Below are 17181 nucleotides of genomic sequence, written 5' to 3' on the forward strand. Positions count from 1 at the left end.
GCAGTTATGATGGTAATTATTGTAATAGGTTACAAATCATTAATTGCTTTAACTCCCTTCCTCAAACGAAGGGGTGTATTGTGCTCTCCGAGTTTGTCCCTAAAGCTCCAAAACTTAAGAGTTAAGAGTGTGGCAAGTACTTTGATAAACCATTTGCTACTATCTCAAATGAAGGAACATAGCATACTTTACCAAGAAAGAAATAGGAAAATATATAGGCTGAAAAAATGTCATTGCATTAGGAAGCTGAAGTACGAACATATAAGCAGAGCAGAGAGGCTGAATGTAAGGAACGTAATCTACAAAATCTCCTATAATTGATACAAACAAATATTACAACTTGTAATTGATAATTTGATATGGCAATCTGTAATTGATATGAAAATCTCAGTAAGGATGCAGTTATAATGTTATAGTAATAGGTTACTAATTACTTATTGCTTTAAGCGGAACGAAAAGTGACCATTTATCTTTTTTTCTTTTTTCCTTATCCATGTTAGTGTGGAAAGAATAAGTTAGTCAATAATACCATAAGAAACAAGTAATGGAAAAAAAAAATGTCGAAAAGACCTGCAACATTTAACTATGCTGTCCATCTCTATATATATTTAATATACAGAGACTTGAATTTTGAGGCATCTGCAGGCAGCTAGTACTACCCTGCCCCTGCTAGCTATTTTGTAACAAGCAGATCAAATTAATTGCTTGATATCAAGAAACATGGCAATCACCGGTGTTCATGGATGGGGAGACATCAAGAGTCTCAGCGTCCAAGTGATCACCGGTCGATGGTTCGTCGTATTCGCCTCTTTTCTAATCATGGCAGCCGCCGGAGCAACCTACATGTTCGGTCTCTATTCCAGCGACATCAAAACCACCCTCGGTTACGACCAATCCACTCTCGACCTCCTCAGTTTCTTCAAGGACTTGGGTAGCAATGTTGGCATCCTCTCAGGTCTAATCAACGAGCTCACTCCGCCCTGGGTGGTTCTAGCCATTGGTGCCATCCTTAACTTCTTTGGCTACTTCATGATTTGGCTTTCCGTCACTAAAAAAATAGCCAAACCCAAAGTGTGGCAGATGTGTCTCTACATCTGCATAGGTGCTAATTCTCAGTCCTTCGCCAACACAGGTTCTCTTGTCACGTGTGTCAAGAACTTTCCAGAAAGCCGTGGGGCTGTGTTGGGAATCCTTAAAGGCTACGTGGGTCTTAGCGGTGCAATCATCACGCAACTCTACCATGCTATTTACTATGACGACACCAGGTCTTTGATTTTGCTCATTGGGTGGCTCCCAGCTGCTATTTCCTTTGCTTTCCTTCGAACCATTCGCTACATGAAGCCCGTTAGGAAGCCTAACGAGCTCAAGGTTTTCTACAACTTTCTCTATGTTTCTCTTGGCCTTGCTGGGTTTCTTATGGTCATGATCATTGTAGAGAACAAAGTCAACTTCACTCAGAGTGAGTTTGGTGTCAGCGCTGCTATTATGCTCTTCTTGCTCTTCCTCCCACTTACTATTGTTTCTATAGAAGAATATAAGGTCTGGCAGGGTAAAAGACTCGCTTTGGTTGACCCCTCCCCAGTGAAAGTAGTAACCGATCAGGGTGAAAAGGTGAAACCGAATGAGACTATTAATGGTAGCAACAATAATTCAGTTTCTTCCAATGACACCAAGTGGTGGGAAAATGTCTTTAGTCCACCGGCAAGAGGTGAGGACTATACAATACTTCAGGCGCTGTTCAGCGTCGACATGCTAATACTTTTCATGACTTGCATATGTGGTGTTGGGGGCACGTTGACCGCCATAGATAATCTTGGTCAGATAGGAACCTCGCTTAGATACCCAAAGAAAACTAGAAGCACTTTCGTGTCCCTAGTAAGCATTTGGAATTATCTGGGAAGGGTTTTCTCTGGGTTTGTGTCTGAACATTTTCTACAAAAGTACAAGTTCCCTCGTCCTCTTATGCTTACTTTGACTCTGCTCTTATCATGTGTTGGTCACCTTCTGATTGCCTTTGATGTGCCAAATGGCCTTTACGTGGCTTCGGTGATTATTGGGTTTTGTTTTGGTGCTCAGTGGCCTTTACTTTTTGCCATCATATCCGAGCTTTTTGGACTTAAATATTATGCAACTTTGTACAATTTTGGAAGCGTAGCAAGTCCACTAGGACTATATGTGCTTAATGTGAAGATGACTGGGTATCTGTACGACAAAGAAGCCAAGAAGCAACTTGCAGCGTCGGGGCTTACAAGAGAGGAAGGGCATGAATTGAATTGTGTTGGGGTCAATTGCTTCAAGTTATCTTTCATTATTATCACAGCTGCAACTTTCTTTGGTGCCATTGTTTCACTCATTTTGGTGGCTAGGACAAGAACCTTTTACAGAAGTGACATATACAAGAGATACAGGGATGCAGCCACGGAGGCAGAAACTGAAATGGCGGAGAAAGATTCCAAACATGTGGTGCCAGCTCAGACGTAGGACTAATGGTAAAAGATATACGATGTTGCTTGATTAGATCAATGTTCAAACGATAAATTAATTAATTAATAATGTAGTCATACATGTTGGACAATATGTAATATTCAACATTATAGTTTGCTACATTTTCTTTTCCCTTATGTATACTTCTCATTTTCTTTGTCACACAAAACGACGTGCAATTTTTTTCGCATTTATTCTAGAACGATTAAAATAAAAATAAAAGAAACATGATTGCCGTTGACGATTCCTCCTTTCGCTTCGAGGTTTGCTGTTGTCTTTTCAAATCATCAAAAGGCACAATTTCAAATAAAATATTTGACGTAGTTTAATGCATGTTTGCTCAGTTAATTATCACATGCAAGTGGCTTGCAAATTTTTTAAAAAAAAACTGTAAAAGTGTGTTCATATCATTTTATTAATAAGCAAACCATTGATAAAAAAAGGAGTATAAAACTGTAGACTAATATAAACTCGAGAATGAGCAACTAAATTTACTTTTCTGCGATCACATTCATGGATGATTTGTTAATAAAACTAAGTTTTTGTTTACATGCTGTCAAAATGGATCCCAATTCTGATATCAAGCGCAAAATGCAGTGGATATATACTGGCAAAACATGCTTGCAATCTATCTGAAAAATCACATTTTGAAGCCTCGTATCAATAATCCAATTAACAGCTGCCAGTAACGATGCTGCTTCAGCTTCGACACTAGGAATAACTCCAGCTTGAAAAGATGTCCTAGCTTGTAGCTACAAATTCTCCATCTGCATTTCAAAGACATGCTCCCATACAAAAAGCGCGCACCATGGATTTGATGAAAACAGATGCACCAATATTGGACTTTAAAGTGCCAGCAGCAAACAGGCTTGATCCATCGAGAAGTATTCTCGGGCTTGTTAATGTCTGACAAGACTAAATTGTTCATCTTCTACTCCCCTAAAATCGAAATTGTTTTAAAAATATATTTAATAATATTCACAAACTGCATATCATAATTGTTAAATTGGAATAATATTTCAAAAAAAAAAATTGTACAATGGGAATATATGTGGAAGAAAACAGTTAACCAAGTCAACATGGCAATCAAAATAGTATTTGTCATGACAGTTAATGTTTTAATTTTGTCAATATTAAACAAAGGGTTTGTTTAACTAATCTCAACCAAAATGGGATTAAACAACCTCATCATCCTATGTGATCCAACAAAATTATACTCATTTGTTGGATAATTATGCACAAAATTTTATGTAATTTTATTGGGTCAATGGATGGGATTATTTAATCCCATTTTTACTTGGGACAGTTAGACCACCTCATTTTTTAAAAGAAAAATATAGGTATGCTATAAAAAAATATAATTTTTAAATGGATTGAAATTACAGTTATATTTTATATCACTTTTTGATTGAATTAAAATATGGCATGTGATTAAAATTATAATATTTTTAGTTGTTATATTTTTTTTCATCTCATGGTTATATTCATAATGAATTTTTAATAATAGACTTTTTTGCTTTCTTAATAATAATAAAAAAAGAAACATAAACTAAATCTTAAATTATAAAAAAACTAAGAGTTAACATATTAATAATGAATATATATATATATATATATATATATATTAATTTAAAATGGTGATATTTTATCAATGAGAGAGACAAAGTTAAGAAATGTTTTTAGGGTCCAAAAATAAAAATTAAATTATAATTTTTAAATTAATATATTAAATTTAATTAACGTACAATCATAATAATTGGCCACGTACACCATAAAACTAACTTTATATAAATTAAAAAAAAAAAGATACAATACTATTAAATTAAATTGTAGTTGGAGAGAAGAGTTTTTTTTTCAAAATTCATTATAGAAATTATAATGATTTTTTTTAGGGAATAACAATTATAATGATAGAAAACCTTTGTTTTATTTAGATTTAGATACCTTGTTTAAATTTTTAAAATCATAATTTGCCTTCAATTTTTATTGAAGCAAAATCTACTTTGTAATCTAAGAATAACATATTCTTTGCTTCAAACATTGAAATGATATTTCTTTATTTTTTTTATTAAAACACCATTTAGGAAAAAAAATAGAGAGGACTTAAATATTATATAAAATAATGGTTGTATATTTGTTAGAAGGTCTATCATCTTCAGTGGAAACAGAAATGTGGAGAAAGAGAGAGAGAGTGAGCGAAATCTAATAGGAAATGTGATAAGAAAAAAATGAACTGAGAAAGAGAAAGAAAGAAAATAAAAAGTTATGATAAATAAAATTGTAGAAAAATTGTATGTACATCTCGTTTATATTTGCTTTTTTTTTCTGGTAGTGGCTTTATATATAAACATTTGTGTATGAATAATTTTTTTAAGGTGTAAATAAAATGATTGACAGTAATTAACATGAAGATCATGCTTTTCACTCTTTTCTTTTAGGAGTGTCATACATCTTTTTGAGCTTTTTTTAAACTCATTTTTTTAGATTTATGAAAATCGTTTTTTTTTACAAACATCACGTTATTCACTTAATGTAATAAAATATATCATTTTAATGAAATGAAATTTTTTATTATTACTTTATTTAAAGATTTATGAAGTCGTTTTAAATAAATATTAAAAATATTTAAACGTTACATTTATTTTAAAAAAACTATTCTATTGGTTAATTATTTTATTTAAATTTTTAATTAGTTTATAAAACTTAGTTACTTGTTTAATCATTTTTTTGATTCATTATTTGATTATATCCTTTTCTATTGGTTACACACACAATCAAAAATTTATAATTAAACATTTTTTTTTGAAAAAAAAATATAATTGACTTAAAACATCTTAAATATAAAAAATACAATAATTTTGCTCCTAAATAAGAGAATATGAGTATTTTTCAATTCACAAATAATAATATTACTTATAACATGTGACTAGCATTGGTTCAAAAAATTTATATAATAAGAATCAATATAATTTCTCCCGTTAAATATATCATCATTCTCACTTGAGTAAATATAAGAATATCGTACATGATTATGTTAATTATTTAGATTCAATAGAGTAATTTAAAGGAAGTGCAACATATACGCTATACCTGCAAATCAATCGAGGTAACACGTAAAATCAGAGATTTCATATCACAATAATCTTTGACATATAATAAACTTGACACACCCTATCATTCTAGTGAATCCAATACAGGCAGAATCATCGTCATAATATTATAATTACAGAATAAAATAGGAACTTGCTCGGAGATGCACCGTGGCCCTTACTTACCAACTGCCAGCCAAACCAATTAAATAAGGATTATTACATACGCATCGAAAATCCAACCTTCACGTTACCCACGCCCTACTTTCTTGATAATTGATAACTATATAAATTAGACATATATATAGTAAACAACACAAAGATTTATCTGTTGATATATAAGAATAGAATTCATATTTAAAAAGAATATAACTTTAAATTCTATTAAACTTTGTTAGTAAATTATCTATAAGTTCAGTGAGTCTTGAACCACATGTTCTTATTCTAATAAATTCTTGGAACTCTCTTGCATTTTATCATTCAAAATAATAATAATAACAAAATTAGACGCATACGAACAAGGGAACTACTTTCCAACAAAAAAAAAAAAACAAGGGTACAACTACACCTTTGGAAAATTTTGCATTAAATTAATGATAATGTTGTTGTTCTAAAGTTTATCCTAAATTAGGAAATTTTTTTGCCAAAAAATGTGCCAAAATTATCAACGGTGTAGTTAGTGGTACTTACAGATTTTTTAAAAATAATTTATAATATTTTCTTTAAAGAAAAATATTGCCAGGTTTACAAAATACATAATGCTATAAAAAAAAACTTAAATCTCTATAAATTACAACTACCATTTATGTATTTTTATATTTTAATTTTGTTATATAATCTTTTTATTGTTGATATTATAAAAAATAAAATAAATAAAGTTGTAAATTTTATTGACGACTTTTTATATAGTTTAATAATAATGTGAAATTTTTTATATAATCTTCAACAACGATACCATACTGCATGTAATAATCTCTATGAAGATCATGGATATTCTCACATTAAAGGAGAACCCAATAAATAATTTTAGCCAATAAATAATTACGATATTCTGCTTATCTCAGAATGAGCGGATCTGGTTGCACGTCTAAAGGAGAACCCAATATTCCAGGGTCAACTAATTCATTTTAGTCTCTGTTGCCCAGCAGCCCCGTTTCTTATGACCTGGTTTCGTTAATAACGGCCCAAATCAACTTTACATATTATAATATGCGTTTTAACAGATAATTTATAATTAAGATTATTTAAACACATGCTTCAGTTACATTTAAAACATCAATAAGTATTTTATAATTAAATCTAAAACAAATAGGTATCATATATTCTAATACGTGCACAACTTAAGTTGTAATTGGATCGGCATGCTAAATTTTTTGTTGAAAAATAGTTTTGAGCTTTATAACAATTAACAAGAAAGTAAATTCAATAACTTTTTGTTGGTAAACACAAATTCAACAACTTACCATGATTTGATGTAAAAAAAAAAACACTAAACATGATTATTCTAAGCCTGAAATAGGGTGTGGAAGCTTCAGAAATCACAATGATAAAGTCGAAAGTTTGAACAGCAGGCCAGAGCCCAAAGGTCGTGATTACAAAAGAAATCGTTTTCCAAAGCAGGGACACAACTGTACTTGCGCCTGTAAGATATTTTCTATGACAAACAAAGTCAGATATTTTAGAAGCCATTGAAATATAATTCTAAAATAATCAGACCATGTTATTAATAATATAAAAACAAACAAACAGATCTTTAATTTAATTTTCGTCTTATTCTTATTCATTATCTATCCTTTTCATTTATTTATTTTTTTAGAAAAATTGGCATACGTACAAAATCAATCTCCACTCTCCACTTGCTTACTTATTCATTTGCATTTATTAATAGAATATGTATCTATTAAATTAGGATCAGACAAGTCCATTGCTCTTTAATTTTTTAAGGAACGTCTAACTCGCGTATTTTGTACGTATGCCAATTTATCTAAAAAAAATAAAATAAATGAAAAGGATAGATAATGAATAAGAATAAGCAAGACGTACAAAATAATCAAAGACAGAGATTTAAAAATATATGATCATTTACAGAATCTAACAGTGAGAACATTTAAGAACCGAAAGCACAAGTAGTTGGCGAGAATGAAATTGCCGTAAAAAAAGTAGAGAAGAGAATGTAACGGTTCACTCCGCCTATATAATATGGAAAGTACTCACAAGTCACACACTATATATACGAACTTTAATTTCCACTCATATGCACCTTTGTAGTTTGTACTAACACAAGCAGCAAGTGCTTGGTCTATATCCACAAACATGGTAGTTGGAGGTTCGAATACCGGTGTTCATGGATGGCGAGACATCAAGAGTCTCACCGTCCAAGTCATCACCGGGAGATGGTTCGTGGTGTTCGCCTCCTTTCTAATCATGGCAGCCGCTGGAGCCACCTACATGTTCGGTCTCTATTCCAGCGACATCAAAACAACCCTCGGTTACGACCAAACCACTCTCAATCTCCTCAGTTTCTTCAAGGACTTGGGCACCAACGTTGGGGTCATCTCAGGCCTAATCAACGAGGTCGCTCCACCTTGGGTTGTCCTCGCCATTGGTGCCATCCTCAACTTCTTTGGCTACTTCATGATTTGGCTTTCCGTCACCCAAAAAATAGCCAAACCCAAAGTGTGGCAGATGTGTCTCTACATCTGCATAGGCGCTAACTCTCAGACCTTCGCCAACACTGGTTCCCTTGTCACTTGTATCAAGAACTTTCCAGAAAGAAACGGGGTCGTGTTAGGTATCCTCAAAGGTTACCTCGGTCTTAGTGGTGCAATCATCACACAACTCTACTCTGCCATATACTATGATGACACAAGGGCTTTGATTTTGCTCATAGCTTGGCTCCCCGCTGCTATTTCCTTCGCTTCCCTTCGAACCATTCGTTACATGAAGCCTGTTAGGCAGCCTAATGAGCTCAATGTTTTCTACAAGTTTCTGTATATTTCTCTTGGCCTTGCTGGGTTTCTTTTGGTCATGATCACTGTACAGAAAAGGGTCAACTTCACTCAGAGTGAGTTTGGTGTCAGCTCTGCTATGGTGCTCTTTCTGCTCCTCCTCCCACTTGCTGTTGTTTCTATGGAGGAATATAAGGTCTGGCAGAGTAAAAGGCTCGCTTTGGTTGACCCCTCCCCGGTGAAAATAGTAACCGATCAGGGTGAAAAGGTGAAACCGAATGAGACTACTAATGTTAGCAGCAATTCAGTTTCTTCCAATGATACCAGGTGGTGGGAAAATGTTTTTAGTCCACCAGCAAGAGGTGAGGACTATACAATACTTCAGGCGCTATTCAGCATCGACATGTGGATACTATTCATATGTAGCATATTTGGTATTGGTGGCACGTTGACCGCAATAGATAACCTTGGTCAGATAGGAAAGTCGCTTAGATACCCAAAGAAAAGCATAAGCACTTTCGTGTCCCTAGTAAGCATTTGGAATTATCTAGGAAGGGTTTTCGCTGGATTTGTTTCTGAACATTATCTGCAAAAGTACAAGTTCCCTCGTCCTCTCATGCTTACACTAACCATGCTCTTGTCATGTGCTGGTCACCTTCTGATTGCATTTGACGTGCCAAATGGTCTTTATGCGGCTTCGGTGATTATTGGGTTTTGTTTTGGCGCACAGTGGCCTTTACTTTTTGCCATTATATCCGAGCTTTTTGGACATAAATATTATGCAACTTTGTATAACTTTGGAAGTGCAGCAAGTCCACTAGGGCTATATGTGCTTAATGTGGTGATGACTGGGCATTTGTATGACAAAGAAGCCAAGAAGCAACTTGCGGAATTGGGGCTTGAGAGAAAGGAAGGACAGGAATTGAACTGCATTGGGATCCATTGCTTCAAGTTATCCTTCATTATTATCACAGCTGCTACTTTCTTTGGTGTTATTGTTTCACTCATCTTGGTAGCTAGGACAAGAACCTTTTACAAAAGTGACATATACAAGAGATACCGGGATGCTGCAGCCACGGTGACAGAAGCTGAAATGGCGAAGGTGGAGAACGGAAACAACGCAAAGAAAGATGAGAAACATGTGGTGCCAACTCAGGAGTAAGACTATTGGCAAAGGATGATGCTGTTGTAGCTCAAGGTGCAAACAAGAAACTAATTGATTAATGATGTGGTCATACCTCATACATGATATACAATGTAACAAGTGTGTATCATTATGTTTTTGCTAAATTTTATTTGCCGTGATGTTTACCTTTCGTTTTCTTTGTCACACAAAACGAAGTCCCCTTTTTTTCGCCTGTATTCTAGAAAACGAGTAAAATAAAATAATAGAAACGTGATTGCCGTATTATTGCAATTGTTGATGTAGTTTAATGCAAATTTTTGCTCATTTAATTATCACGTGCAAGTGGTTGGATAATGCCTAATTCACAAAACGGGAAGTGTTTATCTACTTTAAGGCTGGCTGCTGCTATATATAGTACATAGTGTATACGTTTCTTAATTTATATCATGCATGAATATGGTCTGTAAATAAAATCTCAGGTTTATAAATGGAACAAGCTAGACTTTGATCATTAGCTGGCACCAGTCACCATCTTTAGAAAGTCTAGTCTAAACTTAATATGAATCGGATTGAAACTATCCATCTCAAAGTATCCCCATTTTCCTCTCCCACCAACCATTTAATGCCATGGCAATTAAAAAAATAAAAATTTAAATTTTCACGTTAAAACGTGGTTAAGGGTCTTCGTTGACCCACGACTTTCTTTTCCATTAAACTCACAGTTTGTTGCCTAGAAACGTCTTGTAGATCTGGTTCCAGTAGGAAAGCGGATTTCCGTGGCTTCTCGTGTTTGAAGTCAACAAACCTATACTACTTCTTCCCTATTTATTGATTATCTTGCTCTATGTCCTTTGATTTGGGAAAGAATTCCCGAAAGGTATGAGAAACTCAATCAACACAATAACACATGGGAGAATCGGTGGAGCAATGGAAAGAAAATATGGAGAGTTTGTTGTTGGAAAAAAATGAGCAGATAAGGGGAGGGAGACAGTGAAGTGGCTGGGAAAAGATCAGAGAAGGAGGGAGTCACACAAGAGGAAGAGAAGGGTAGAATGCTTAACAAGTTTATTTTTTCCAAGTTAAAATACCTTACCCTTTATCGTTTACTGATACAATTACTTTTCTTGAGAAACAAAAAGTCAGAGATGTGAGATAAACAGGTTATCAACATTTCACAGCTGTGTCTTTGACAAAAAACTCTTGGTAAATTATATGTATGTTTGGATATCTGCCAAATTGTCAAAGTCAAAGCAATGTTGGTGACAGAAATAGATGCTGAGGACTTGATACAGAACAAGACAAATTATGCAGACAAAAAAATATATCCTATAAGCCGTGGTTCCGGAGCAAACTAGCAATCATATCATCATATATCAATTAATTCCTACCTCATTTGTGTCCATCGGATGAAATTTCTTACCAATATTTTTGGATGAAAAAATGGGCCTGTAAGTCTCATTTTGTTTGATTGGCCCGTTTCGGCCTGTTCCATTAAAAACAAGGGCATTTATTCTATGCACTTCATCAGTTGCTTCATGTAATTTTCATTTTTATTGGTGTGGATTAAATTATTCCCAAATGTTTTAATTCTAAAATCTTAAAGCATGAATTTTTTTCTTCTTCTGAAATAGGTATTATATAATATATTCCAGATTTATAAGTGTATTAAGAAATGTTTATTGTATAATTGCATAACAGACTTTCAAAATACCTATTTTAGATCCATTTGACTCGAGTATACTTCCAGAAAGCATATTCTGGAAAACAAAAAAAAAATGCAGAAAAATGCTTCCATAAAGCCTATTTTTTAAAACAAAAGAAAATGCATAAATATCAATCTTAATTTTTTTATATTTCAATTTCAACCTCTTTTTACCATATCTGACTTCTTTTATTATTACATCACACATTATATTTATTATTATTATTATTTTTTTATAAAAAAACTAATAGTATAAAATTATTTTTCTGTTTTTCATTTACAACTTACCATATATAATAAGTTTTAACTTTTAAAATAATTATCTTAAAAATCATATTAACAAAATATTTTGAATCATTTGAAGTGTAAAAAAAAATTATTCACAGACATGATCATCAAACTCTTCTTATTTTTCTCTTTTTTCTCAATAATTTATGCATTTAAGTGTCTGAGTTAAGTCTTCACGGTAAGTAAACTAAATATTGATCCTGATTTTTTTTTCGTACTTCAATTATCAGATTTGATCGATTTATTTCCTTTTGTACTATTTTGTAATCAAAGTGTTTTGCGTATTGCTAATTGCATATCCGGTTTTTCCATGAGAGAACAAAGAACTAATTAGATATTGATTTTCACTTAATCAAGTTGTTGACCTTTTTTACTAAAGCATACATACTTAGTGTGTTCTCGAATTAATATCCCATCCAAGACAAAAAACTATCTTGGTTATCAATCCTTCATCGTATTATTACATCATGCGATGATAAATGTCTCAAAATAAATGTATTTATTTACAAAAAGGAAATTACGTATTATAAATTAATATCTCAATATGATGCACCGTAATTATTTAGTTAATTTAAAATTATAGAGTTATCTTAATTTAAAATAATCTTAATTACCTTAATTAAAATATATATTTATATATATATTGTTGATAATTAATTTAACTATTCATAATTTCAAAATACTTGTCATAATAATCTCGATAACAACTAATTTCATTATTAAAAATTTAAATTACTATATTTATATAATTTTATGATTTTTTCGTTGATTAAAGTTTTCTCTAAAAAATGTTATTTAATTACTATATTTATTGTGAATTAAAAATAGTGCATGCACGCATGCGTGTATATATATATCATAATTACATTAGTTACTATATTTATATAGTTTCTGAATTAAAAAAAATTAAAAATTCTTAAAATTTGTATTTGCTAATAATTATTAATTTAATTATTTAAAACTCCAAATCAGAGTATATATATATATATATATATATACTAATCATAATTACCTTAATTATTATATTTATATAATATTTTGAATTAATAAATAAAAAATTGCTCTAAAAATTTTCCACAGCTTAAATGTATAAAAAATCTCACCATTTTTTTTTTTTACTTTTATTAATATAAGATGTCTTGTACAAAACACTTACTCACCCGTACAATAGTTCATGAGCATACTGTATTATTATGACAAATTCTATCTTCTTGGCATTTTTATTTATTTTTTAAGCAGCAGACCGAATTTATATTTTTATACAAATTCGCGCTTAAAAATAAAAAGACCACCTTAGACATGCATGACACTCAAAAGACAAATATGACCTCAGTAACCATTGTGCATCTTCACCGTGAGAAAAAGCAATTAGAGTTACCGGGATTATGTATGTGAATTAAAGTCATGTGGAAGTGTCAAATGATACGAGGAGTCAAATATAACAACAACAACAACGCCTTATCCCACTAGGTGGGGTTGGCTACATGGATCAACTTCCGCCATAATGTTCTATCAAGTACCATACTTCTATCCAAACCATTAATTTCGAGATCCTTTTTGATAACCTCTCTTATAGTCTTTTTGGGTCTTCCTCTGCCTCGAATTGTTTGTCTTCTCTCCATCTGGTCTACTCTCCTCACTACAGAGTCTACCGGTCTTCTCTCTACATGCCCAAACCACCTAAGTCTATTTTCCACCATCTTCTCTACAATAGGCACTACTCCAACCCTCTCTCTAATAGCTTCGTTTCTAATTTTATCCTGTCGAGTCTTACCACACATCCACCGCAACATCCTCATCTCCGCTACACCTACTTTATTCTCATGTTGGCTCTTGACCGCCCAACATTCTGTTCCGTACAAAATCGCCGGTCTTACCGCAGTTCGATAAAACTTTCCCTTTAGCTTGATCGGTACCTTTGCATCACATAACACCCCCGATGCTTTTCTCCATTTCATCCATCCTGCTTGAATGCGATGATTCACATCCCTTCAATTTCCCCATCATCCTGTATTACAAACCCAAGATATTTAAACCGTGTGACTTGAGGGATAATATGGTCTCCTATTTTCACCTCTGAGTTAGAAACTCTCCTTCTTTTGTTGAACTTACATTCCATATACTCCGATTTGCTTCTGCTTAGGCGAAAGCCATGTGTTTCTAGAGCTCGTCTCCAAGTTTCCAACCTCTCATTCAACTCCTCCCTCGACTCTCCAAGGAGGACTATGTCATCTGCAAAAAGCATGCATCTCGGCGCTATCTCTTGGATTTGTTCCGTGAGGACATCCAGAATTAAGGTTAAAAGGTAGGGGCTAAGGGTTGACCCTTGATGTAAACCAATTGTGATGGGAAAATCGTCTGACTCTCCACCCTGTGTCCTAACACTAGTCGATACCCTATCATACATATCTTGGATAGCTCGAATATATGCAACCCTAACCCCTTTCTTCTCTAGAGCTTTCCACAAAATCTCTTTAGGCACTCTATCATACGCTTTCTCCAAGTCAATAAAAATCAAGTGCAAGTCTTGTTGGGCCATGCGATATTGCTCCATCACCCGCCGTAATAAATAAATCGCTTCCATGGTCGACCTTCCCGGCATGAAACCAAATTGATGCTCAGTAACTTGAGTCTCCTTTCTTAATCTCCGTTCGATCACTCTTTCCCATAATTTCATGGTATGACTCATGAGCTTGATTCCCCTATAATTTGCACAATTTTGTATATCCCCCTTGTTCTTATAGATTGACACTAACGTGCTTCTCCTCCATTCCTCCGGCATGCGTTTTGACCTCATAATTTCGTTAAAGAGTTCGGTGAGCCACTCAAGACCTCTATCTCCAAGAGTTTTCCACACTTCAATAGGTATGTTGTCTGGCCCCACCGCCTTACCATTACTCATTCTTTTCAACGCTTCCTTTACTTCCTGTTTCTGAATCCGACGATAGTACTTATAGTTTCGGTCCTGTTCTCTTGTGTCTAGACTGCTAGAGTCATATCCATATCCATCATTAAATAAGTTGTGGAAATACACCTTCCACCTTTCCTTGATATCTTTTTCATGCACTAAGACTTTGCCTTCTTCATCCTTAACACACTTTACTTGATCCAAATCTCTAGTCTTTCTCTCTCTACCCTTAGTAAGCCTATATATAGATCTTTCTCCGTCCCTGGTTCCTAGAGCTTGGTATAGTCCGTCAAAAGCTTGGGCTCTTGCCTCACTCACCGCCTTTTTGGTTTCATTTCTAGCTATCTTATACTTATCCCAAGTTTCAGAATTTCTACACCTAGACCACTCCTTGAAACACTCCTTTTTTACTCTAACTTTGCTCTGAACATTTTCATTCCACCAACACGATTCTTTACCCCTAGGTCCAAAACCTCTAGATTCACCCAACGTCTCTTTAGCCACTTTAATAATCTCTTGGGACATCTTGTTCCACATATCATTTGCACTTCCTTGTGATTGTCCACACCAACCCTCCCATATCTTTTGTTGGAAGATTCCTTGTTTCTCACCCTTCAAGTGCCACCATTTGATCCTTGGTGCTACCAGAGGACTTCTTCTCTTTGCCCTATCTCTAATTCTTACATCCATAACCAAAACTCTATGTTGGGTAGTCAAGCTCTCTCCCGGGATAACTTTACAGTTCAAGCAATACTTCCTATCAGACTTCCTGATAAGGAAGAAATCTATCTGAGAACATGTCCCTCTACTTTTGTAATAAAAAATAATAATACGAGGAGTTAGATTTAATATAATTATATTTTAACAGGTTTTAATTATTTAATTTTTCAATTAAATATTTATATTATTATATTAAATTTAACATAATTCAAACGTTTATCTTATCATATTAAACATTTACTTATATTTGACCGTAAACCAAGTAAAATAATAACATATTACTTATTTTTAAGAAATAATATGAGTTTTTAAAATTATTTTATTTTATTTGCATTTGTAAACAATGGAAAATTTGATAAATTCAACATTTATTAAAAATATTATTTCATCAAATTGGTCGCTTAGTAAGATTTTTTTTGACACCAATGACATTAGTATTAAGTATGCACAAATTTTATGAATGATTAATCTTGGTCTAAGAATTTAACTAATTATATTTAGTGAAATATTTATTTTAATTACATTTTTTTATTTATAAGATTTGAATTTTTAATCTTATTTAAAGGAATTGATCCAGTAAGACTAGAAACAATTAGGAACACTAAATCTATGCCGAAATATATTTATGACCAAGATGTGCATCAAATAATTAAAGAAAAATGGGCAAAAGGAAGAAAAAAATAAAAGTAAAAGACAATTTGGTTTGTGTAAAGATTCAGTTACCATCATGCACTGAAAAGAATAAATCCCGTTCACTTTAATTATCCCTGGGCGTTAGCATTAAGCTGATCTCACATCCTGCAATATAATGGCAATAGGAGCGTTCATAGGGTTGCTTTAGAACTTTAATAGATAAATAAATAAAAAGAATAAGAAGTAACATTAAAAAAAACACGTCTATAATGGAAAAAGAATCAAAATATAAAAATATTTAATTTAAAGAGTATAAAAGAATTAAAAAAAATTAAGTAAATGGTGAAGTTAAGTGTAATTATATAGGTAACTTCTTATCATATATTTCAATGAAAAAAAATAAACATTACTTAAATTTAAATAGAATTAAAAAAAAGATACTTTTAGTTGAATTTAACTTGAATTAATCAACACTTTTATTTTCTTACATAATGTTAATGTGTTAAATCATCATCTCTATAACTCTATTATCAATTTCAGAAAGACTTATTGACTTATAATAACAAAATTAAAATTATAAAATAGAAGATGAAATTCATAAAATTGAAAGAAAAAAAGACCAAAATACAATTATGATAATTTTTATAAGCCGTGTCCGTGTGGATCCGAAATTCCCAATACATACTGGAAAACGTTGACTTACGTGTTGGTCCCGTTGACTTACGTGTCGTCAAGTGGAGTGCCTCTCATGACCGGTCTCTAGATGGGTTTTTGGAGCGAGAAATTATACCATTTTTTTTATAGAGGACGAAAAACTATATCTAAAATAATGATACATAAAATATTTTTTTTATTTCTCTTCCTATCGTATTATAAATTTTATTATATTTTTTCTCTTCATGTTTAAGTGTTGATACATTAATTTTGTATAACATTATACATAAAAATATAAATACAAATTATAGAATAAGATAAATAACACAATAAAAAAATAATGTAAAAGTAATACATTTTCTTTTATTTTACCACACTCAACGAATTGTTAGCTTGAAGGGGATGCAAAAAATAATTACTTTCAATATAATATTCTATTTACTTATTTTTCAAAATGAAATATCTCGTTATTAATTAACAATATATATTTGTTAACAAATTTATAATTATTATAAATACAATTTTTAAATCATTTTCTTAATATCAAAATTAAAATTTACTGCAAAAATATATCAATGTGATGATTAATAGTACAACTGTAGTAAATAAACATATGTTATTTTTTCAAC

General features: G+C 32.4%; 2 protein-coding genes across 2 annotated transcripts; both read left to right on the forward strand.

Annotated features, from left to right (window-relative positions):
* Nucleotides 1-603: 603 nt before the first annotated feature.
* LOC114372389 lies at nt 604-2625 on the forward strand. The gene has a single exon (XM_028329907.1). The coding sequence runs from the start codon at nt 721-723 to the stop codon at nt 2479-2481; it is 1761 nt and encodes a 586-aa protein (XP_028185708.1). The 5' UTR covers nt 604-720; the 3' UTR covers nt 2482-2625.
* Nucleotides 2626-7678: 5053 nt separating this feature from the next.
* Nucleotides 7679-9943, forward strand: LOC114372260. Its single transcript, XM_028329737.1, has one exon. It carries the CDS (start codon nt 7887-7889, stop codon nt 9681-9683), a length of 1797 nt encoding a protein of 598 aa, XP_028185538.1. The 5' UTR covers nt 7679-7886; the 3' UTR covers nt 9684-9943.
* Nucleotides 9944-17181: the final 7238 nt, after the last annotated feature.

This window comes from Glycine soja, chromosome 10 (assembly GCF_004193775.1).
Source record: "Glycine soja cultivar W05 chromosome 10, ASM419377v2, whole genome shotgun sequence".
Classification (NCBI taxonomy): Eukaryota; Viridiplantae; Streptophyta; class Magnoliopsida; order Fabales; family Fabaceae; genus Glycine; species Glycine soja.